Genomic DNA, 24,908 nt, shown 5'->3' with positions numbered 1-24,908 from the left:
GTCAGATGTTTTGTGTATGAGCCCCCAGAATGCGTGGCCCACGGTGAGGTGGGGCACCAACGTCTGGACAAGGGGCAGCCTGAGAGAATACTACCTTACACTCTCTGTCTTTGAAAACTGCCAAGCCTTCCTAGGCCAAGGAGAGTCAATTTCAGGCAGTTGAGTTCTTAGGCCTCCTCCCTCCCTTTATCCCAATCCACATCCTTAGACAGAAAAAGCCCAAGGATATAATGAAAAAAGTACGTAACATAAGGCAGGAAGAATTTCCTTACACGCTAAGAGTGGGGACCCTTGAATGCTGAAAAGATTAGTTGTTCTAGCTTAAAATGGTCCAGAAAACAGTTGAACAAGACGGACATTTTAGGGTCCTTTGATCTGGAGGTACCCGGTCTTCTGGGGATGCAGAGATTATAGAACAGGGTGCACCCTGGGGAGAAATATATGGGCCATTGGGCGCTTTCAAACACATAATGGATCAAAAAGTTTACCTCGCTTGTGTTCTTTCTTTCTGAAGGTGTTGGATGATATACTTCAGCAAAATGAGGGAGTAAATCATGAAACAGGCAGACATGAAGCCCAGGAAACAGGGATCCAGTCCAAGAAAGCAGCAAAGGGGGTGCTCACAGGATGACAGCTCAGCACTGGCCTGGAAAGCACCAAGCCTCTGCAGCAGCTGGAGGAGCTGAACTGCGCAGGGAGAATGCTGGCTCCACAGGGGAAACGGATCTGCAACTGTGTTAAGAGAATATGAAACATTATTGATGGGTGTGGGTGATACATCTGTTTGAAGCATTTATTTGAAAAGGTGATAAATCTATAGGCAAATGAAAAAAGTACTAGGAGAAACATGTTTTTTAGAGACAGGCAATGTAAGTACAGTCATACTTTACTTGGCTCAGCAGTGAACACTAGTTACATAGTCATGATAATGTAATTTTGGCTGATTTAATCCAAAATTGTGATCTGCTGTGTTGGGACAAAAGAGTAGGGGAAACCGAGAGCTGTGTGTGTAACGCAGCTAAATCCTTTGCAACCATAATACAGAGTCAGAATTTTGGTATGCAAATTTGATAAATCAAGAAATAGCAGTTATTATAACATATTATTTACAAATATGGGACACATATTTAGGAAGGGCTGACAGCAGGGGGTGGGGCAGCAGCTGTTCATTTTGTAGAAGATAACTTTGATTTAGGGTTACGTGCACGTTTTACCTTAAAAAATTAAAACTCATCTTTAAAAATGCATTTTAAAAGTCAGGTAAATTGTTGATTTACTTGCTGAGGTGTGTTCTGCTTCTTTGAGAATTCCTGCCTCTGACCTATGGCCAGGCCGCTGTGGAGGTGCTCTCCAATCATGACCCTTAATGAGCCCACCCAGCAGGCAGAAGTAGAGGAGGTGTCTGTCAGCATTCCAGGGTTGGTTTTGCCCTCTTGTTAAGCAGAGCTAAGTTCTGAGGAGTTTTTTTTTAAGAGTGTTAATTGAGCTCAAGTTGGGAGTGAAGGGGGAAGGGTTGGGAGAAGAGATGAAAACCCTGTTCCTGGTTACAGCATCCTTGTCATACATTACTGCTTACATAGCAGTGAGCCGCCCCACTCAGCTACCACGGGGGAAATTACCATATGTAAATACGATACTTGCATTACAAAAGGTCCTTGAATACTCCAAGTGATTAGTGTTCAACCTAATCTTTAGGGATTAGTATTTATGCCAAGTTAATAACTGAAAGGATATTCCGTAAATGACTCATTTAGTCATAGTGTACATTTATGGTTTTACACAAATAATCACTACAATGTATGGTGATTAAAGTATTAAGTTCAATTTCCACTTATGTTTGGAAGCAGCTTTTTCTGTCAGCGTCCCTCAGGTTTAATACAGCAAGACTTAAAATGGGTCACATGTTGTATCTGGGAATGCTACCGTGCCATTTTACTGAGAGACTCTTCGCATTGTGCTGAGCTTGCAAACGCGTCTCTGGAGCAGAGCAGCGGCAATTTGCCCCCAATCCAGGGCTCTCCCTACAGTCCTAGGGGTCTTCCATGGGGAGCTTGACTTTTACTTTTGTTCCCAGAACGTTCACTGATTCCTAAATCCAGGTAACATTTTCTAAAGGACTATGAAGAATTTATGGTAACACTGGTGTTATTGTAAATCAGAGGATTTAGAATCTTTTCTGAAAGAAGGAATCCACAAATAAACATTCAATTCTATTTTCCCCAACATTTTGAATCATTCTTCTCTCATCAACACCTGAGGTATAATGTGACAGAAGATATGAATCAGCCCTAGCAGAGAATGGGGAAGGTAATATTAAATACTGAGATTACAGGCATTTAGAATTGGATTTAGGCCATTCCCGTGTTTACCAGTGATGAAACTTGGGGCCCAGCCTCCCAGTTCTCCCAACAGCAAGGTGGCGTCCAGCCAGGACCAGAGCCAGTCTGCCTCCCAGGTCTTTGCCAGCTCTCACACAGCCAGCTACAACCCTCCCGTTTTCAGGCTCCAAGGCAAAGCTCATTTGATGACTGTGGCGTCTTCCCTACATCGAGGAGCGATTTGATGAATGCTGATGTAAGACAAAGCAGAAATGTACCTATTACCACTACATCTATAGCTGGCATGCCTACCTTGGAATTATGAATAATACAAACTGGAGACGGTTATGTCAGTAAATAGTCTGACCTTGTCCCAATTACTTCAGCTCTTTTCTTTTTCCTCCTTTTCTTTACACACACACACACACACACACACACACAAAAAAAATCACTTAAAAAATAGATGGCTATTCACCAAGGAAAAGTTAAAGCAGCATATCCATGTGTTCTTGAAGTCAGTTTGTAGAGGACAGTCCTGTGGGATGAAATACCATGTTTAAATGGATAATAAAATGTCGCATTCCTAACAGCCAGCAGAACAAGAGCTCTTGGGACAAAGGTGGTACAGGAAATCTTTAAGTAACAAATATTTAAGTCCCATTTGGCTATTTTTAAGTGTAAAATAAGATCTTTTTTCCCCACAGAGCCAAAGCACTGTGTCCGGGGCACACGTGTCTGTCCCATGTTAGTGGATGTGCCTCATGCTCTTGCAAGGAACCGTCTGCTGAGACCTGATCACATCGTCGACCAACCACCTCCACATGTGTCACTGTGACAGTTTCTTATTTAAGGGGAATGGCAGGTTGTTCGGATCCTAAACGAAGTTCCAAGGAACAATGCTTAAACATTTCAGGCAGCAAAAAAACTGGCTTGGGTACTCCCTTGTTTGGGCAAGGAAGGAAATTAAATGCACATTTCCTGTACTTTTTGATTTACAGACCTGCCCAAAGACGACCAGCATTCCCCGCTTGCCCACGGTTTTGCTTTCTGTGGTTTTAGTTACCAGAAGTCAACCACAGTCCCAAATATTAAATAGGAAATTTCAGAAACGAACAATTCCTAAGTTTTAAACTTCTTCAAGCCATTCTGAGTAGTGTGATGAAATTTTGTGCTGTCCTGCCGGGGACTTGAGTCACCTATCCTTCCAGTGTACCCTCTGTGACGTTAGTCACTTAATAGCCATTTCCTTTGTAGGACTGACTGCTGCTGTGTCTCAGTACTTGTGCCCAAGTGACCCTTATTTTACTTAACGATGGCCCCAAAGTGCAAGAGTAGCGATGCTGGCAATTCGGATATGCCAAAGAGAAGCCATAAATTGCTTCCTCTAAGTGATAAGGGTGAAAGTTTCTGACGTAATAAGGAAAAAAAAATCATACGCTAAGGTTGCTAAGATCTATGGTAGGAACAAATCTTCTATCTGTGAAATTATAAAGAAAGAAAAAGAAATTTGTGCTAGCATGATAAGTGCATAGTTAAGATGGAAAAGCATTAAATTCGTAAAATAAGGTATTTTGAGAGAGAGACCACGTTCACTTAACTTTTATTACAGTATGTTGTTATAATTGTTCTATGTTATTATTATTGTTGTTAATATCCTACTCATAATTTATAAGTTAAATTTTGTGACAGGTATGTATGTATAAGAAAACAAGGGTTCAGTAGTGTCTGCAGTTTCAGGCATCCACTGGGCGTCTTGGAACGCATCCCCTGCGGCTAAGGGGGGACTGTTGCACATGATTTCTGTTGATTTTAAGAAAGTCACTTAAGTTAGTATCATGTAGTTTTAACTGTGATAGTTGGCATGGCTAATACTGCAAAAAAACAGACTCATCTGATGCCTTGTAAATGTGAGAATAAGCTGAAGTAGCTTCAGAACTGAGGTATCTCTCTAGTTTTTTCTCTGTTCTTTTGTCATGTATATTTACATGACATTAGATGTATATTTAGTTAAGTATCTTTGTAGGAAACTGATTAAAAGTCAGAAGGGTTCTAGAGTGTCTGAGGAAGAAGTATCACCATTTTTCCTTCAACCACAGAAAAAGTTGCACACATTTTCAGGTTTCTTTAGTCTCTAATTTGAATTTAGTAAATGTATCAATCAATGACTAATATCGTTATTCCTGTAATAACTAAAGAAGAGGCAGGTATCCACAAAGAGACACAAGCAATAAGGCTGAAAGGTAATTTCATTTTGTGAATTACTTTTGCTTTTCAGAAGATAAATATTCAGCATTTGCTCAATAATTTCTGGTGCTTTCAAAGCAATTAATGTTGCCATGTCCGTTCACATTTCTAACACCTGAAGCAATACATATACAAATATACTTACTTTAAAAAACAAATGCAAGGGATTTTGTGAGTGAAGTATTAAGGTTCTGTAAGAACATAAAAATAAAGTGATCTTAAATGTTTCAGAAGATGGTAACACTGTACAATCAAGCAGGCCATACTGGACATACCTATAGCCCTCTAAAACCTACATTTGCCCTCAAAAACTGATACTGAAAGGTTTTCAAGCATCACTAAAAATGGTCTAATTAAAAATTCCTGGGACTTCCCTAGCGGTCCCGTGGTTAAAACTTCACCTTCCAATGCAGGGGGTGCGGGTTCGATCCCCAGTCAGGGAGCTAAGATCCTTCATGCCTCGTGGCCAAGAAACCAAGAACATAAAACAGAATCAATATCATAACAAATTCAATAAAGACTTTAAAAATGGTCCACATCAAAAAATTCTTAAAACAAAAATCCTCTCAAAGGAGTTAACTCTTCGAGAGGAGAAAAAAGCTTAAAAAAAGCACATATTGTATCATTTATGTAAAATTCTAGAAAATGAGAACTACTTTATGTGGTTAGGGAACAGACCAGTGTCTGGGGCTTGGAGTGAAGGGAGGGATAGACAGCAAGAGACGAGAGAACTTCTGGAGGTGATGGAGATGATCAGGATGTTGGCTGCTGGGTGGTTTTTTTTTACAAGTGTATATACAATATGTCTAACTCAATAAACTGCACGCTTTAGATGAATGCAGTTTACTGTATAAAAATTACACCCCAATTATTCTTTAATAAGACCCCCACACCCGCAAAAGGGGCAAAAAACAAACCAAAAACAAACCAAAAACAAAAAAACCTGGGCTAAGTCTCACTTTCCTATAGAGTGGAGAACGAGTCTAAAGACCAAGCCTCACAGCCCCACGACCTGTACTTCCATTTGCAGCGCATCCTTCAGGTGTGTGGGTGCAGGGTGGGGTGGAAGACTGGAGATAACCCCACCCATCCAATAAGTGAGTAAAAGAGCTGAAGCACCTTGGGACTTAGTGAGCATTTTAAGTTACAGCACAGCCAAGTGGCTTAAAACACAGACTTGGCTTTAAAAGACAAATATGGGTCTCAATGTTGGGTTTAAAAGTGGTCACAAAGTCCCTGTGCCTGCAAGTTTAAAGTTACCTCACGTTCCCCTTCCTTTGTGTGCCATTCCATTTTCCTTCACGTGGGCTGATAGTGGCTGCTGAGTCTCCAGGCAGGTAATTCTGCTGAAATCAGATGATGATAGAAAAGCAGACTCAGGCACAAGTCTTAACCTTTAGAAGCCTATTTTCCCACCTGTGAAATGGGAACACCATTTAACTACCATGTGACTGAAATGGACATGTCACTTGGCATTAGCCACAGCAGCTTGGCTTATCACAGGTGCCCAATAAATATTTGCTGAGGAATGAGTGAATAAGCAGGTATATTTACTAAAGTGAAGGCAGAGTTTATAAGAATGTGTGTGTACACAGATGTGTAGGTTACGGGGCTAGTAGGTTGATAAAGAAATGAAATACTTAATGTAATTTAGATAGACTACAAGAAATCAGGTTTCTAATGAGCAGAAGAGCAGTGATGTACACCGTGTTATACTTCATACAAATCAGGATTCATTTAAACTGTGAAGAGAATCCATTGAACCAAAAATTAGAATTGGGGGAATGATGTATTAACTGGCCAATCACCCAGCCTCTCAAAAATCATGATTATGTTACAACAGCATTGAGTATTAGGATTACTGACTTTTCAGTTTTTATTCGATTTTGTATAACGTAAACATGCTGCTCGAGTAGAACACCTCACAGCTCATTTGCTGATATAAATCATTCACCATTTTTATGACCAAGTTTAGAGTAACAATCTGAATTTTATTACAAACAAAAATAAATCTAAAAAGCTTCCTTCAATTATACAGTATGCACAAGGATTTCTGCATCACATCATTTTACATAAAATGTTCTGAATGACAGAAGTAGAACTTCCTACCATTTGAAGAAAGGAGCTGACCACTGAAAACCACACACACTTACATAAAGAAACAAAAGTTTCACAGGGAAGGCCTGTGATCTGGCTACAGGCAGGAGCTGAAACTAGGAACATAAAAGAAACTTGCAGAAAAAAAAAAGACATTTGATGCTCTAAAATACTTCACTAAAAATAGTCAAACGTTTGTAAACAATTTTTAAACAGACCTCTTCAATATGCTATGTTGCTATAAGGTAAATATTCTTAACTGATTTTTATTTGACTCAAAAAAGCTATTTTTACTGCTGAGGAGTATTTCCCTGTAAGTTAGATAAAAGCTTTGTTTTCCTTCCCTGGAGGTAAAAATAAAATGTAATTAGGGCTTATTCAAGGATTGTTTGTGAATTTTTCAGACTGGGGCCTCTTAGATACTTGTCTGTCTGTTTGCTATTTCCACCCCAAAAAACGAGGGTTAGAATAAACGGTAAGACCGGAATTAATAACAAATTTGGCTGCTTGTTAACACCTCCGTTTGAAGGGCTGATGGTGAGAACACTGATGAAACTGGCATCCCTGCTATGCTTTTCTCCCATTATCAAGGATAATAAGGACTTGAAAAATATGAGCTTGGCAAGTACTTAAAAACCAAGTAAGGCTGAACTGCACTCAGTGTACAGGACCGCTACAGTACTGAAAATCCCCGTAAACAAACGAGCAAGCGTTCAACAGCCTTTTTTGCATTTGGCATCATGACTTAAAACTACTATTTCCTTCCATTTACTTATTTGGGATATTTTAATGAAGTGATTGCATGTAGTAATAACAATAATAAACTTTCCCTTTAAGTGTGTAGTGTATAGCAAAACCACATTCGTGACTAGAAATAAAATCTGAAATCTAAAATGCTAAATCCTAATGGAAAAGTTCAGCCTTAGCATCCACGCTTGGCTACCTCATGCTCTGGGATAATTAGAAAAGTCTCTAAACACTGACTAGGTCCCTTTTGGTGGAGTGATAGATGTACAGACAAGCAGCAATACTATGGAAGAGTGAAGCTTTTCCTTAGAGTTATTTTCTGTGCCAATTTTATTTTACTATTAATACATTAAGCCTAATATCACTTTCAGCTAGGTAATTAAATTACTTGGGAATGAACACCTCCTTTTATTTAAATGAAGTGATGGTCGATATTTATTTACCAAAAACTTTTTAATAATAGATTCTGAAGAAGCTAAAAATGACACAGTTTAGTACAAACTGTCCTTTACCTTTATTGCTTGCATACATAAGGAATACATTATAAAACTAGGTGGGAAGAAGAAAAAATAATGGAAGAAAAAGTTACCTGCTTTAGTATTTTTAAGAATAGTTTTGATAAATTCTTAGATCAACTTGCTTATCTGAAATAGAGCAAAACTACAATACAATCACGATATAAGTCTAATAATCACAGCAATTATGCTTTCATTTTAAATTTCCTCTTCATAAAACATTAATGCTATAAAAATGAGGTCGATGACATCCCTACTTAAAAGACACCTTGTACTGGTATCAAAATGTAATTAATACCAACTGAAAAAATAGAGCTTATATAGTTTATTATTTCAATGAAGTTTTATTATTACTTTTATTTTCAAAGTTGGTAGCAAAGTTACTGTTAACAATATAAATTTTCTATTTATAAGTGAAATTCCTTGAAAAGTGTTGAAAGGCAGCAGGCATCCTAGGGTGGGCTTGCAAGGAAAATCAATCATTCCAGTATCGATAATAGGATACTTGATGAATTTAGATTTACTCCTTTAACTTCCTCATTAACTTGTCCTGATTTGCCAGGTTTTTTGCTCATTTATTATTGTAAAAGAAATCTAGGCCCAAGCCTTTTGGCTGGAGCAATTATTTCCATTTTCCATGTTTTCTCTTCAGTTTTTCAAATATACAGTAGAACAATCCAATAATCATTGCAGGAAGGAATGATCATTTAAGCTGGATCATGTTCATTTATCTTTTAATTTCATTTGAGGGATATTAATATTAGAGTCATAAAAGCTTTACAGTTTCAGCACACATACACGCAATCACAGAATTAAAAATCTTTATACCTTTAAAAAAAAAGGGTTCCATTTTGTTCAATGTATCATAGACAAAGTTTAGTCTAATGAAATATGCTTTTATTAAATACAGCAGCCGCCACTTACCTTTAAATATTTCATGGATAAAGTTCAGTACTGATCCAAGGATGCTGGCATCAAAGCCCTCACTCTCAACTATCCCTAAAGGTTCTGTATTTCTATAATGTAAAACCAATTAGTCTAGATTTATAATACCCTGTCTTTATCTTGGTATATACCATCTTTTGGAAAAAAATTATTGGTTTTTTGAGATGAGATACAAGAACAAAATCATTCTTGAGGTTCCACCTCGAAAAAAAGACGATGATTGCTCATAGCAGCTAGTTTGATACCCCTTTTGTTAGGCTAGCCTTCACACAACGAGCATGCATATACAGCCACGGTTTACTGCATCTGTTTTGAAGTTGAGAACTGCTGCTTATTCAAGTACAGATGCCCCCATGTTATATGAGGAGACAGTTGAATTGCATGTCCACCATGAGAAAAGGAAAATAAACGATGAAACAAATGCAGCAAATATAGGCAGCTGGCATTCAGAACACGCCAAAAAGCTAACACTCATGAATTGTCATTATAAGGGTTTTTCTTTCCTTTAAAAAAAAGTCTTTCTTTGCATATTTTAAAATTTAACGGTCCCAGAGAATCATGAAGTGCCTTGTCGTTTTTGCTGCTGACTCCTGATGACCTCTAGTTGTTTTTTGCACTGCTGATAGTAAGTAGAAAGGCTTTTGTTTTCATCTAAAAGCTTTTTATGTTCCTGTACCAGACGAGATGTATTTTGCTGGTCCTTTTCATCCTGGTCCAGTTCTGCAACTAGTTCTTGCCTAAAAACAAATACCACATATTACCCAGGATGGAAATATTCATACCTTAACAGCTAATGATGGAAGCTCAATTAATTAGAACTTTTATTCTGGGTCTATCATTATACATCTTAGGTACACTATTCAAATATAATTATGGGCTGGAATGGAAACTATCATCCGTTCTTCTGGCGTAACCATACAAATACCATAATCCTTTTAATAAGCAACTGTACTTAGATAAGTAGTGAAAACAGATAAAATGGTATAATAAAAGTGGCAGAAAATTTCATTTGGTATCCCTTTTGTGTAGGAAGGAAGAAAAAAAGGCTGGGAAGGGCTTTATCTAGCTATCCTTGAAAATAACACTTGAAGTTTTAATCATTCACATTCTACTTTTTCTTTTTTTTGCAGTACGTGGGCCTCTCACTGTTGTGGCCTCTCCCGTTGCGGAGCACAGGCTCCGGATGCGCAGGCTCAGCGGCCGTGGCTCACGGGCGCAGCTGCTCTGCGACATGTGGGATCTTCCCGGACCGGGGCACAAACCCGTGTCCCCTGCATCGGCAGGCGGACTCTCAACCACTGCGCCACCAGGGAAGCCTCACATTCTACTTTTATACTCACGTAGTCGTATTCATACCCTGAAACCACAATCCTATTTAACTACAGTGCAAAGTGGGAGCTAACAAAACATCTGCAAACTAATTAAAATAGGTGCTTTCCAACCTAAATCTCCTTCCTATTTTAAAATAATGAGAAGAATCCAAAATACCACTTTTGAACCACTTACTCCTGCAAACATTTTCAGGAAAAACCAGAGTCTTTTATAGGCTGATAAACTTTTTTGTTTTTTTAAAATAAACAAATTTATTTATTTATTTGTGGCTGCACTGGGTCCTTGTTGCTGTGTGCAGGCCTCCTCTAGTTGTGGCTAGTGGGGGCTGCTCTTCGTTGTGTGCGGGCTTCTCATTGCAGTGGCTTCTCTTGTCATGGAGCACGGGCTCTAGGCGTGCGGGCTTCAGTAGTTGTGGCATGTGGGCTCAGCAGTTGTGGCTCGCGGGCTCTAGAGCGCAGGTTCAGTAGTTACGGCACATGGGCTTAGTTGTTCCGTGGCATATGGGAGCTTCCCGGACCAGGGCTCGAACCCGTGTCCCCTGCATTGGCATGTGGATTCTTTTTTAAAAATTTATTTATTTATTTATTTTTGGCTGCGTTGGGTCTTCGTTGCAGCGAATGGGGGCCACTCTTCATCGCGGTGCGCGGGCCTCTCACTGCCGTGGCCTTCTCTTGTTGCGGAGCACAGGCTCCAGACGCGCAGGCTCCGTAGCTGTGGCGCACGGGCTTAGCTGCTCCGTGGCATGTGGGATCTTGCCAGACCAGGGCTCGAACCCACGTCCCCTGCACTGGCAGGCAGACTCTCAACCACTGCACCACGAGGGAAGCCTGGCATGCGGATTCTTAACCACTGCGCCACCAGGGAAGTCCCCAGCCTGATAAACTTCTTTAAGTACCTTTTATTTGGGGGGTATTATGTATTAGCTCCTAAAGTGAGGCTGCTGGAAATAAATGAATAATTAATGAAAAGTCCTCAAACAAAAAGTTACTAGTAACATTTCTTATCTAAAGTATTTAAAAATCAATTAAAACTATCATATTTTTTACAGTGCCCACAATTCACCATTTGTTTTTCTCTAGGATAGAACTCCTCTTTCAAATGATTAAAGTATGAAAAAATTATAGGTTAAGTATAAGAAATACATATTCAGACATAAGAAATCTTTTTTTCTTATCATAAAGTGCCACAGAGTTCCATAATTAGTTCTACAGTTTGCAGACTGTAATATTTAATCTCGTATTTAGCCTTTAAAATATTAAGTTGAATTCATCTACATCACTGTATTAGTAAACTGTAAAAAAACTACCTCCCACCATCAGCTTCATAGGTTATTTCATGAAGGTCATGTTTAAGAAAACTGAAATACTGTTTTTTAAAGAATCTCAAATAGAGAAGTATGGAAATGGGACTGTATTTCTTTAAAAGGGGAGTAAAGCAGTCTCTGTATCTCCCAGAAAAATGTAAGTACAAAACTCCCTAGAAAAACACTCATAGATATGAAATAAAGCCCTCTAGTAAGTAATTCTACTCTCCTAAACACACACCTGGCAAGAATATATCTACATATATGTTTCTAAGATAAAGCACAACTGAACATTAGTAAATCAAATTATTTTACCTTTGTCCAAAGAAACAATAAATCTTTATAACAATAAATCTAAACAGCTTTTAACTTTAAAATTCTGAGAACATAAAACACATGGTTATGAACACTAGTTTATTTCCCTTAGTTATATTTTTCCTAATATAATAAGAAATAGTCAAAAGAGATGAGTTTTGCAGGGAAAATTAGCCGAAGGGTGCTTAAAACTTAAACATAGAGAAAATCTCCACATTAGAAATATGCTTAGTGATTAATTCTAAAAATTATTAAGTTTTCATGTCTTTAAACAACATTGCACCTTAACACATTTTAAATTCAAAATACTAATGATTTATTCTTATTCATAAAAGATAACTTACTTTCTCTGTAATAACAATGCAATTTCTGTTTGGACTTTCATATATTCTTGTGCCATTTTACAATGCTGTTCAAACACTGCCATAGATTCTTTGGAGTTTGGGCATGGTGCTAGAGGCTGAAAAATCAGGAATGTTAAAACATAATTAAATCAAACTCAATATCTAGCTGAGAGTTAAGACAGAGACTGTGATATATTTTTATAGCACTAAAGCAATGATCTTTTAAAAATAAAGTGTTAAACCAGGCCTAGAAAATCTCAGTGCCCTTTTGTCAGCGTTAACTCAGATCTTAAATTTACACTTGCCGCTTTAACACTTTCTCATTGTTACAGAGAACCATGAGTCGAGTACTCTTGGCCTCTGGTTTTACATTTCAGGTTGCCAGACTTTATTATATTGAAAGATGTTTATAGCTCTCACACGCGTGAGGAGACAACGAAGTACATTACTTGTATTTTCAGTCACCATGAACATGCCAAAGTACCACAAAATCTATTAAGCAGAAATGAGCTTATATGGCTTTTACATTTTAATGCACTAAAAATAAAGAGCAAAATGCTATTCTTGGCAGTCTTGAACAAAGGTATGAGTATTTTAAGATGATTGTTAGAACAGGAACAGTGATTTTGGCAATTTTAATTTTGATTGACTTAACTGAGAATCAGTTATTTCAGCTTGATTTTTAAAAGTTTAAGGAGGTCAACTAAAAGCATAAATAAATGAATATACAATAACAGATAGGAACACAACCATCAGCTTTAAAGATAAACTTCTCTAAAAGGAAAAAGTAAACTTTGCTGAGAAAGTAATCCTTTACCTGTAGTTGGTGATCCAATGTAAGATAAGCCATTGGGATGGAATTATCTGATCCATTGGTATCTGGAATTAGAGCATGTATTTTATTTATTTTCTGTTACAAATAATTAGAAACAAAAAGCAAGAAAGCATGCATGAGATAATGGTATTGTTTTTCTTAGAGTAAAATAATAGTTATTGCTACTGGTAATTTTTGAATTCTAAAAGTAAACAGAGGATATCCAATTACAGATAATTGGAATACAACCATACTCTCACACCTACAATTTAAGTTGGCTATAAGTTGAATAGAACACAATATATTAAAGCATGTAAGCCCTTGTTTAATTAAAAACAAAAACAGTGATATGGGACCTTTATATTTTAAATTCAGTCGTAACTGATTCTACCTAATCAAATCCCACATTCTTTCTTTCCTTGATCATGCTAAGTTTACTCTAAGGCTGTGTCAACTCCGGCAACATCAGTGTTCCTTCACAGGGAAAGGGGGAAAGCAAGAGGCACTTTCTCTTCCAGTGGATCACCTTCAATTAGTATAGATTCTAACATGAGCTGCCCATCCCACTCCTCCCAATGAGAATCACTGCAGAAAATGAGAGATGTTATTGACGGGAGTATATTACACACATTGACAGTATGGAAACTGTGACTCAATATCATGCCAAAAACAGTTAAAAGGGTTAATTCAAACAACCAGCCAATTTTATCAAACTATTTGAACAGACAGGTTTTGTTTGTATTTCAAAACTGCCATAACAACTTGCAAGAGAAGCATGGGATGGTTGCTTCCCAATATTAACACTTATGTACAACAGTTCCAGAAGCAGGAAGGATCACTGTGAAGTAATATGGACTTTTCTATTTCAGAAGTAGCTGCTTTCCCATCGTTTATAATAGAGAATAAGCGAGCTAAACAAGTGAGCTGTTCAGCCCTTTTTCTATAAGCGACTCCTTGAAAGAGCGGTGCGGACGAGGCAGGCAAGGTCAGGATGACAGCAAGGCACTGCCTCAAATGCAATAGGAAACCAAGACAGTTTGACGGTTCAGTAACCTCCTAATTTACTGCTGACTGATATTCTAGCTTCAGTTTTTTTTAAAAGGCCATTAAGAATGTGCTTGCAAATAACTCCAAAAGCGAAGCTAAATCAGACCAAATGAGATAATGCATGTAAGGAATACCATGCAGTGCTAGCTAGCCTATGGTGAGCACTCAACACATGGTGCTGGTGGTGGCTATTATTATTGTTTTAAAATTATTGTTATTGATACTAAACGAAGAATTGGGAAATGAGGGCAATTTTAAATACTCAAGTTTAAATTTCATATTAAAAAATTACTGTTAATCAAATAGTGGAATGCACTAAAGAAGGAATAACCGAGGATTGCCTAAGAGAGCCTTTACCCTAAAATTATATATTAACATAAAGGTTTTTCTGAAATGGCTAAATAAGAAATACATTTGTTTCTCTGACGAAACCTCTCCCCACCCCCTTACAATAGTTTCAAATAATGCTCCCACCAAACACTGCTTTCCACAAAATTAAACTGATTAAAAGTGACTTCCCCCTGACCTTATTGGAAAAATTAAGTGTCTTGAAAGAGTTTTTCAACTTAATGTTTCCACTCCTATTGCTCTTTCTTAAATCTTTGATACTTGATATATCCTATTAAATCAGTCCCCTATATCCAATATGTATTTCAGAATTAAATACATCAGTGTTTCACAGTATTCTGGGGGTGAAAAAAAAAGTCCAAGGATTGTGCTACTCAAACAATTTTAAAGCCCTTTGAGAGTGGGAAACTTAAGGTCCTTTATTGAATTTCATCTGTTCTCTGAAACCAAGACGTGAGATTTTACTTTCTCACTTAAATTGAAATTTAGCTTTCAGTTTCTGGTTACAAGATAGCAAGGCTATGCCACAAAAGTTTGTTTTTTAGTTGTTGATCAAATCTAACCTCTTTTCTTAAATGTCCAGATTCACACTGATTTGGTTAAGTTAGGTGGAATCTCTTTTCTAGCCCCTTAAACACAATACTTATAACTATCTCATATTCTCTATGTGCTCCCTTCATGTGGAATGCTGTCTTCTCCTTTCTGTTTTATGACTAAAGAACAATAGTGACTAATCTCACTATTTTACAAAAAAGTCACAGACTATGCCAGGATTATGCTTATTTACAACTATTAAAACATTCGGTGTAGTAGTTTGTTATACATCATGATGAATTTATTTTTAATGTGTCAGTATTGTAACTGTAATCAGAATGCAAGCAATGGGGCATGTCTTATATTTCTATCTTTGCAAAGTACTAAGCACAGGACAAACTCTTGAGTGAATGTTCCCCCTGTGCACTGTTCCCCGCCCACGGTGGGACCCTCTACTGGGTCTAGGCATCTCTTTCACTAGCTGCTCTTGCGTATGTATATCTTTCTCTATCGCCAATACATTCTAAGTAGAAACCCAAGAGTACTTATGTGTTATGATTATTAAATCATTGTGCTCTTTTTCTCTGAAAAAGCACAAAAATCTCTGCCCTTTTAAATTAAAAAATCGAATTAATTACGTTGTTTTAACTTATGTATGCACTTCTAATTTTTTTCTGGGTCAGTGGGCCTTCAAAGAAAAAGGTTTTACCTGTCTCTTTCCTACAATTTATTCTGTTAGCTTGATTATCAATATTTTTCTTAGAAACAGTGCAAAGCTGAACTTCATTAATTATAAACTTAAACCAGATTCTCAACTTCTAAAATTGTATTCAAAATATTTAAAAACGATAACCACACATTTGCAGTGTATTTCAAGGCAAAGTCAAAATTCAGTTGATACTGCAACCTGGACCTATGTATGATATCTAGCTATTGCTATTTTGTGGTATTTTAGGTCCCAGAAAAGAAACAAAATGCAGCAGTTAAGTGAGAGGGACTTAGGAGAATTTTGATTTTTCCCTCATGAATTCACTATCTGCCACACGTTGACTGGCGTGTCTAGATTAGTCCAGGCTGAAGTGAGGAGACCTGCCAAATGCTGTAATGTCTGGGCGAGCACGCCCTCACCAAAGGATGTAGGAACCAAGAAGAGCTGACACTACCTGAATGTTAATGGTCAAATCTGTCGAGAGCATTTCCCTGCCCACCTCTGAGGAGAAGTACGTCATGGTAAATTCTGCACACATGCTGAGTAGTGGTGAATGTTCTGGATAATCCTAGGCTGCGCTGTGCTGAGGGTGAAACTTAGGAGTTTTTGCCGCCAATGAATTTAAACTTACTAAAACTAGTGAGTACAACCAAGGCTAAACATAGTTCTATCTTACATGACACGGAGAAAAGCCACCCAGTTAATTTTTAAAATTAAATTATGAACTTGACTAAACCATGACAAGTATCTGCAAATACTTGTAAGCAGAATTTTAGTTTGTAAAGACAGAAAGCTGACTTTTTAATTGCCACAATTAGTAACATAATTGATCTTATATAAAACCCCAAATTGCTTAATTTTCCAAGATCTAAGAGATCATCTTCCTTCTCTGACATAGTAACATATAAGTAATTTTTATAGAAGTATATTGCTGTGTATTTATCAAGGTATCCCCTTAATGCTAAAGAAAAGTTAATTCTAGTATGGCACATAATTTCCTGCTTACCCATAATGAAACTATTCTCTTACTGCCTTCAGACAGGCAGGTTTTAATACTAATATTTTGATTTTGACCAGTTAGTTTTTCATGTTGGGGAGTTTTAATAACTCTTATCAGGCTTTTAAAAGTCTATTTAACAGAATATTTACGTAACTGAAATGAGGTCTCCCTCTCAGTTAAAAATGATTCAAAAGGTCAACGGTCAGAAATGTTTTTCTTACCAAGGTACATTAATATCTTGTATTTTTAAAACAAGACTGAGATGAATATTTTACCATTCTAATTTTAGTTATCAAAAGATGAGAATTTACTACTATCACTTAAAAGGATAGATTGTAATAGGACAATCAGACTGAAATATCAAGAATAGAATATCTTCCTATTTGAAAAAAGTCCCCAAACAAACCATCTTCAAAATACATGTTTAGTATCTGGGGGAAAAAAACACATGGGGCAAGGTAGTAGTCTCTGTCTTAGCACTCAAAAAGGCATTTTAAAACTTATTGCTAAATATCTGATCTTATTAACAGGAAAATCTAAACTACTGTATAATGCCTGCCTTTGTAAGCATTAGAGAAATGACATGATTAAATGAACATAAACATGATACATTCAACTTCATAATTAATTATAATGAGGATAAACTGGTCACCTGTGGAATCATCAGGGGTCCATGGATGACTGCGAGCTGGCTTTTCTGAGGTTGGTCCTGAGGTAGTGATCATTCTGATGCTAGGACTGGATGACCTACTGCTCACCTGCAAGAAGTGACAGGAGGAACAAAGTGTGATTTTGATATGAAAACAAAATAACAAGAGATAATTTCCATTCTAAGACACAGGAGAGACTTCCATTTCTATCAGAAGAGGTCCCAAAACACTTGCAAAAAACAAATAAATCCTCTAAGAATATTAAATATACATATGTTAAAAAAATTTATATGCACTCACATAAAATACCTCTTAAAAAACTGATAAGCTTGCAAGGAAGTAAGGGAAAAGCTCTGAGACCAGAAATAAAGTCTAGCAAGTGCTTAAGCTGCTAGCCCTGGGAATTTCAATTGAACCCCAATGGCCTGTAGCTTTTGTTCTGACTGCCTGCTGCACTCAGAGAAACAGGCATAAAGTCTTATGTCTTTGTTGGATGTGAGTAGGACTGGCGAACCCCCTGCTTAAAGCCAAAACCCAAGAAAGGCTTCACTTTCAGTAAACTAGGGAAAAAACCCTACCCTTCAAAAGCACTAGCAGGACTCCCCTTCTCCCTAACATATGCGCTTTAGAAATTCTTAGCATTAGAGTCTATGGATGGTAAACTCAGTTTTTGTTCATCTGAGAATGTTACTTTGACCTCATTCTTCACATTTTTGTTGACTTAACAATTCTAGGATGACAGTTGTTTTCTTCCAGCAGTTTGAAGATACTCTACTTTCTTCTGTCTTCCTTGTTGCTTTTGAGGATCTAACTGGTATTCTTTTGCGGACAATCTTTTCTCTCTGGCTGCGTTTTTACTCTATTCTCTTTGTCTTTGTTTTCTAGAATTTGACTATAGTATGCCCTGTGTTTTAACCCAGTAATGTAGCTTTTCTCCTTTTTTTTCTGCTTGGGACTTGTTGTGGTTGGGATTTGTTATATCTTGCATCAAGCTGGGAAAGTTTTTATTGATTCACAGTGGATACATTTTCTCCCCTCTACCCAGAGCTACTACCCAAGACAGACAAATTTACTTGCTACTGCTTTTGTTTCGTTTTGTTAAAGTTATTTATTTATTTATGGCTGCATTGGGTCTTTGTTGCTGCACATGGGCTTTCTCTAGTTGCAGCGAGCGGGGGCTACTCTTTGTTGTGGTGCGTGGGCTTCTCATTGCTGTGGCTTCTCTTGTCGTGGAGCACGGGCTCTAGGCACACGGGCTCAGCAGTTGTGGCTTGTGGGCTCTCGAGTGCAGGCTCAGTAATTGTGGTGCACAGGCTTTGTTGCTCCACGGCATGTGTAATCTTCCCAGACCAGGGCTCAAACCCATGTCCCCTGCATTGGCAGGCGGATTCTTAACCCCTGCACCACCAGGGAAGTCCCATTTGTGATATTAAAACAAATTAGCCTACTTGGACCTAATATGAATTATCATATTCCTTCAACTTAAACCTTTCCTAAGAGAATTCTTTGCTACTTTATTTCTTTCGTTCTAAGAAACTCTTAGTACCTCATGTGCACACTCATTTGTTCTACTTCATATTTCCCATAAGCTATAAAACTAAGAAATAATGCTCATATTTTTAGGTCAAGTCTCAAAACTGGTCTTTCTTTAAAGCTATAAGAAAGGCTACGAGTTAAATTTAAATCCATAAATTAACTAAATAAGTCTTTATATTTTAAGGAATGAATATCTCAATGAATAATATAATACGCTAACATGTTTGTATTTAAAAAGAATAAAGAATATTTAAAAATAAGCCATGGCCTTCCCTGGTGGCGTAGTGGTTGAGAGTCCGCCTGCCGATGCAGGGGACACGTGTTCGTGCGATGTTCCGGGAGGATCCCACATGCCGCGGAGCGGCTGGGCCCATGAGCCATGGCCGCTGAGCCTGCGTGTCCGGAGCCTGTGCTCCGCAACGGGAGAGGCCACAACAGTGAGAGGCCCACGTACCGCAAAAATAAATAAATAAATAAATAAATAAATAAAAATAAGCCATAACTATTTTTTGACTACCCAAAAAATACAAAGCATAAATAAGAACAGATAATATTTGATAATTTTTAAAAAATATGAAACTGCTGGCAACCTAGTAGGAAAGAAGTCTTATTTTTAATTAGCTATTTAAAAAAAAGTTACTGATAAAATTCTGATGGCCATAAATGCTCTGAAACTATTAAAACTCATTTAGGTTGCTCTTTCCTTCCAGACATTTACAATTACTTCTTCTATTCTCAAAGAAACTGAAAAGTTTAAGAGATATAGAAATACTTGACTTACCACAAGGGTTGGCTATGAAAGTGGTTATGAGAGTACAGAAATGCCACACAGCAATTTAAGGCAGCAAAAGAATACTAAGCCAAATTTAAACTGCAGGGCAAATTACCATCAGTAGACATGAACCAGAATTGGACTTTGACCCAAACTTTATCTCTATATTTATAAAGAGGAATTGGAAGTTATTTACAAAGATAAAGCTTTGCTTTTTATGTCTCACCTGAAAGACTGGGAAAATATTTTCGTAAGTCAAGAATCTATGGCCAGGGTTACTTACTATTTAGACTGACATTTGAAAGCTATTTAAAACCCTCAGAAATCATCTTAGTTGCTAAAATTATAGAACCACAAAACACAGAGATCAAATATTGATTTATATGATATTTCTGTGAAGTACATCCGAACAACATAAATATTAAAAAGAAATGGGTATCAGTAGGTAATGTGGATTTACAAGGGAACTTCCTCATTATGATAATCAGATTAATTAAATCTATACATGACAGGGTATATTAAAAACATCCTTCCTAATCCAAAATTATGGGCTCAATCTAATTCTGGCTTCACCATAGTTCATTACAAGGGAAATTTTAGAATTTTATTTTTCTTATATGGTCTTTAAACTCTCCAATAGGAAGGTATCCTATGAGCCAGGAATTATTTAAGACTATTATGTAAGCTTCTGATTTAGAGCTTTAACAGAAAATTATTTACACTAAAGGAGGTGCAGAATGAGGATGGACGAAAGAAGTAGTATGATAAATTATATTCCTTAAATAAGTAACAACAATGTATGATAATACAGCTTTTGATATGTGATATAAGGCCTTTAAAGCAAATACTTTCCATGATCCCTGACAGAAGCTTCTCTTATGATACAGCAGGAATAGAACGCTAATGGATTTTACTTCTTTCCAAGTGCTAGTTTTGTTTTATTTCTCTATAGTAATACATTATAGTGAGAATAAGCTGTAAGACCCCTGGGAGGCACACTAAGAGGGACAGGCATATAAGCATGTACTAAGCATCTATTGTGTGTCTGGTACTTTCACATGTTATAAGAACCCTGGGGGGTGGATGTTATGGTCCCGACTGGCAGATAAGGTTGCTAAAGCTCAGGGAAGTTAAGGACTTGCCCAAAGCCACATATCTGACCAGTAAAAGTAGATTCTAAAGTCCATATAGAAATCGGTACATCCAGTTCTTTAAAGAACCATAATCGCATCATCTTGCAGCTGAAATTTTCCTTGACTGCAGCACTCTCCAAGAGAAATCTTGAAAACAGATCCATATCGGATACAATTCCAGAACAGGTATGCAGGCATACATGAGAATGTATAATTTTAGGGAAACACAGAAAGGTTCACCCAGATGTATTATAAAAAATAAATCTGTGCAGTCATCTGTAGAAATTTATTATCGGACTTCCCTGGTGGCGCGGTGGTTAAGAATCCTCCTGCCAATGCAGGGGACATGGAGTTAATCCCTGGTCTGGGAAGATCCCACGTGCCGCAGAGCAACTAAGCCCGTGCACCACAACTACTGAGCCTGTACTCTAGAGCCCGCGAGCCACAACTACTGAAGCCTGTGCGCCACAACTACCGAGCCTGCACTCTAAGAGTCCGCGAGCCAGAACTACTGAGCCCGCGCGCCTAGAGCCGGTGCTCTGCAACAAGAGAAGCCACCACAATGAGAAGCCCGTGCACCTCAACGAAGAGTAGTGCCCACTCACTGCAACTTTGAGAAAGCCCGCGTGCAGCAATGAAGACCCAATGCAGCCAAAAATAAACAAATAAGTAAATTAAAAAAAAAAAAGGAATTTATTATCAAGGTGGGTTAGCCTTGCTCAACAATATAATACAACAAAAAATGATCATCAATAAATAATATTTAAATGATTAATGACGATGCAGACCACCTGAAGCCAAAACACTTGAAACTGAAGAGGTCTAGGATTACTTTACCCTGCACTGCCTTCAGTTTTATATGCAAGACAGAGTGATAGAGTATAGAGCTTGTGTGCTTTTGGAATCAGATCTGGATTCAAAACTTGGTTATAGCAATTACTGGCCAGTGTAAGGGAAGTAAAGACTTAGGTAAGTTTCTCTAACCCTCAGTTTATCCATCTGCAAAATGGGGCAAATAAAAAGTACCAAACTTATAGGGTTAAGATTTAAATAATATACATTAAAGGCACGAAATGGCTGCACAATAAATAAAAGGCAGCTGTTACTGTTAAAGTTCTCTAGGTGATCTGGGCATAAGTCTGATCTGCCCAAATAAGCTCCTGGGAAACTGGGTCTTTTTGGTACTGTCAATGCACCCTGGCCAAAGGCTACCACAAACACACCCGTCGTGGAGTTAGTTGGGTTTAGTATTTGCTGCAGTAAAGCAAAGTGCTCACCCTGGGACACTTTGGGGTATAAGAGGGTTTTAGAAAGAGCTTACTAGAGGATCTGGGCTTTTGTTGAATGATTCTGAGGAGGCTCCAAAGAAAGAGGCGTTCACTCTAGATTGGCTACTGTCAGCAAGCAGTGGCAATTCTACAGGGAGGGCAGTCTAGAGTCAGGGTAAAGCTGCATCTGGTAAAGAAGCATCAGTCACTCATATCCACTGGGAGAGGGCAATGTTTGTATTTTGTGGGTGGCACAGTGACCTTGCTTTTGTCTGTGCTTAGACAACACTATAAAATGGTCTTGTTTTGTCTCATTTTATCATGGTCTCAGAGTCACTTTGTCTATTGGTGTTCTGAGACATTCTTTATGTCCAGCTTCTAACAACACCAAGGCTTTAGTATTAGATCAGTTCCTGGACATCAGGGGCAGCTTTTTTCTCAGCACCTTCTCAAATGGAGGCCAAATCCATTACATGTGCTTAATGAGCTTCCTGAATTAATTAAAAACCTTAATCAATTAATTTAAAAGTGAGTTGTATGTTGTGTGGAGGCAATCTTTTACATGAATACTTACACAACCACTTTTAATTAATAAGCTTGCTACGTTCACTAGTCCTCCTCTCAATAGAAATGGCAGTATAAAAACAACCAATTTAATTTTAGTTGACAGATGAAAAGTTTAAGTGATTTTATTAAGATCAGTCTCGAATCAAGAGTCATAGTAGAACTCTCATCAGATCACTTTCCCCTATGAGATGTGACAGTAAACTTCATTAGTAAGCTCTCTCTTTTCCTCTGATGGTTGTACTGACTGGGCAAATGCTTTTATGTTCTTTATCAATTTCCATGGCCAAAACAAACAAAAAACCCTGCTATGCATCTGTTTAATCACTGCTTAGCCAGATTTTAAAAAGAACTATACCTTCAATTTTGAAAATCCAGATTATGCATACTTTTCTTCTTCAAATAATGAATGCTATTTTCAGTAGTAATTAAAAAGATTTAATGGTCATTTATCATAACATTTTCAGGGGAAAATGTTTTCATAGTATATGAGGATTACCATTTGGCATTCTCACCCCAAACTGGATATTAGGCATTTTAAGTTTGTAATACTTAAGTAATTCTGAAAGAGCAGATCAATTTTAAAAACTGGCTAGACAATGGCTACATAGCACCTGTTTTAGAACAGGTTTTACCACCATATCAAACTCCCCCTCACTCTGAATCTCTTGGAGTAGTCCATGACAACTCATGCAGGTAACTGTCCCACAATCAAAGTCTGCCTCAGTTCCAGTGTTTTATAGATGAAAATGGTAATGATCGAAGTCTCATGTAATATGGAGTTTGTGAGGAAATAAGTTAAGGCTTGGTATGGTGAGGTCAGTCCTGAAATACAGCAATGCCTTTAATATAGAATACAGAGAAGAGCACTGGCACTGGCAGATGCTCCTGAATTGTCTTAGAGCAAGCCTCTCATTCCTAGTCAAAGGGAGAATACTTGGCTAGAGTTTCTCATAACTGGAATGTCAATGGCAATAGTAAATAGCATTAAAAAGACTGAGCTCATCAAGCCTCTAAGGAATCACAGCAAATACCAGATGTCAAGCTATCTGTTACTGAATGCCCTAGTTAATACTTTAAGTATTTGAGGGGGAGAAAGTGGGAAACTTCATTCAAAAGTTCTGGGATCTCATGAAAGCAGATATACTGAAAAAGCTGCTATTAAATAAATAAAACCAAGATTTAAGGTCACTTAATATCATAAAATATATAATAAATTAATATGTATTATGTATATATATGTACGTATGTGTGTATATATGTATTTGAGTGTGTGTATGGGTATTGCGAGAAATAAAAATATTTCCAGATATAAATGAAGATCAAGGCTAACTATCATTTAAATATCTCAAGTGGTTTTGTTAGTTAAGTTAGCTGATGGCTAGAAAAGGTTTTCAAATATTTATTAATGACTACAAAGAATCTCTAAAATTTCAAGTATGTTATAAAAATGAAATAATAAAACACCTTTTAGATGAAAAGTACTAATACATTTTACCAGAAATTAAGTCACATTATTTATAACATATAATCCTATAATTTTCATGAATATGGACCATAATGTGGTATTTTTATTACTTCAGATGCATGCTATAGTCTTAAAATTTATTTCAGCAAAACTGAAAGCAACAACAAAACCTCATAATTAGTTTTCAATTCATTTTAAGAATGTGATATAAATTATATATGTTAAGTCTATTGACCTGAGTAACAGAAAAAGCAATGACTGCTACTTTTATATACTTGGTTGGTTAAAACTCTGCACTTGTCAGAAATGGCTTAAATTATAGCACTGTCTGGGTCATCTACAAAGAGGGAAGGGGCGTTTAGAAGAATATCCAGAAATATAAAGATGAAGAATAAAAACCTGAACAACTGGGACAGAAGACTTTCTAGAGTTTATCCATCTGCTTAGTAAATACTGTCTGAAGGATGTTTCACAAAAATATAAATCTAGGGGATATGACAAATTAAAAGATGTTAAAAGTCCGCCAAGTATGTCAGTGCCTGTGATCCCAGAGGAGTGACATCTTTTGGGGAAATATTTATTCCCCTCATTAGTAAAAAGGAGATAATACTAATGATTCATTTTAGAGGACAATGTTAATGACAAATTGTTAAATTACAAAATTGAATACTTCCTTAGTAAAGCATATATAAAAACCATATAACATACATAGAGCACTATTGAATTAATCAACATATTTTCACAAATTTTCCTTCAAGTTAAATCAATAATGGCATCTATACTGTTTTTCCCTTAAGTATTTAAGTTCTCGTGATAATGAATTTCTCTATCATAATTTTAGGTCAACTCATAAAACTAATTTTGCAGAGTATATACATATATATATATATATATATAATAGTTAA

The 24,908-nt window shown here is 37.1% G+C and overlaps 1 protein-coding gene and 1 long non-coding RNA gene across 3 annotated transcripts in view; both read right to left on the bottom strand.

Moving 5' to 3' along the window:
• Positions 1–515: 515 nt before the first annotated feature.
• On the bottom strand, positions 516–5,926 carry LOC112390781 (uncharacterized). Its single transcript, XR_003001328.1, has 3 exons — positions 5,823–5,926; positions 2,794–2,853; positions 516–732 (listed from the first exon to the last, which is right to left on the bottom strand). It is a non-coding gene; the product is annotated as an uncharacterized LOC112390781 (long non-coding RNA).
• Positions 5,927–7,896: 1,970 nt separating this feature from the next.
• MAP3K7 (mitogen-activated protein kinase kinase kinase 7) overlaps positions 7,897–24,908 on the bottom strand; it is a 65,625-nt gene continuing 48,613 nt past the window's right edge. The window contains exons 14-17 of one of the 2 annotated variants that reach the window (XM_024731814.1): positions 17,265–17,370; positions 12,978–13,039; positions 12,161–12,276; positions 7,897–9,603 (exon numbers count right to left, since the gene is read on the bottom strand). In XM_024731814.1, the coding sequence (XP_024587582.1) occupies positions 9,423–9,603; positions 12,161–12,276; positions 12,978–13,039; positions 17,265–17,370 (465 nt within the window). In that variant the 3' untranslated portion in view covers positions 7,897–9,422. The remainder of the gene's footprint in view (positions 9,604–12,160; positions 12,277–12,977; positions 13,040–17,264; positions 17,371–24,908) is intronic. The other variant, XM_024731816.1, reaches the window with a different exon arrangement.

The sequence above is a fragment of the Neophocaena asiaeorientalis genome, unplaced genomic scaffold (genome assembly GCF_003031525.2).
Source record: "Neophocaena asiaeorientalis asiaeorientalis breed wild unplaced genomic scaffold, Neophocaena_asiaeorientalis_V1.1 scaffold232, whole genome shotgun sequence".
NCBI classification, from domain to species: Eukaryota; Metazoa; Chordata; class Mammalia; order Artiodactyla; family Phocoenidae; genus Neophocaena; species Neophocaena asiaeorientalis.
The sequence above is the reverse complement of the archived record's forward strand: the minus strand, read 5'-3'. Positions and strand labels throughout refer to the sequence as shown.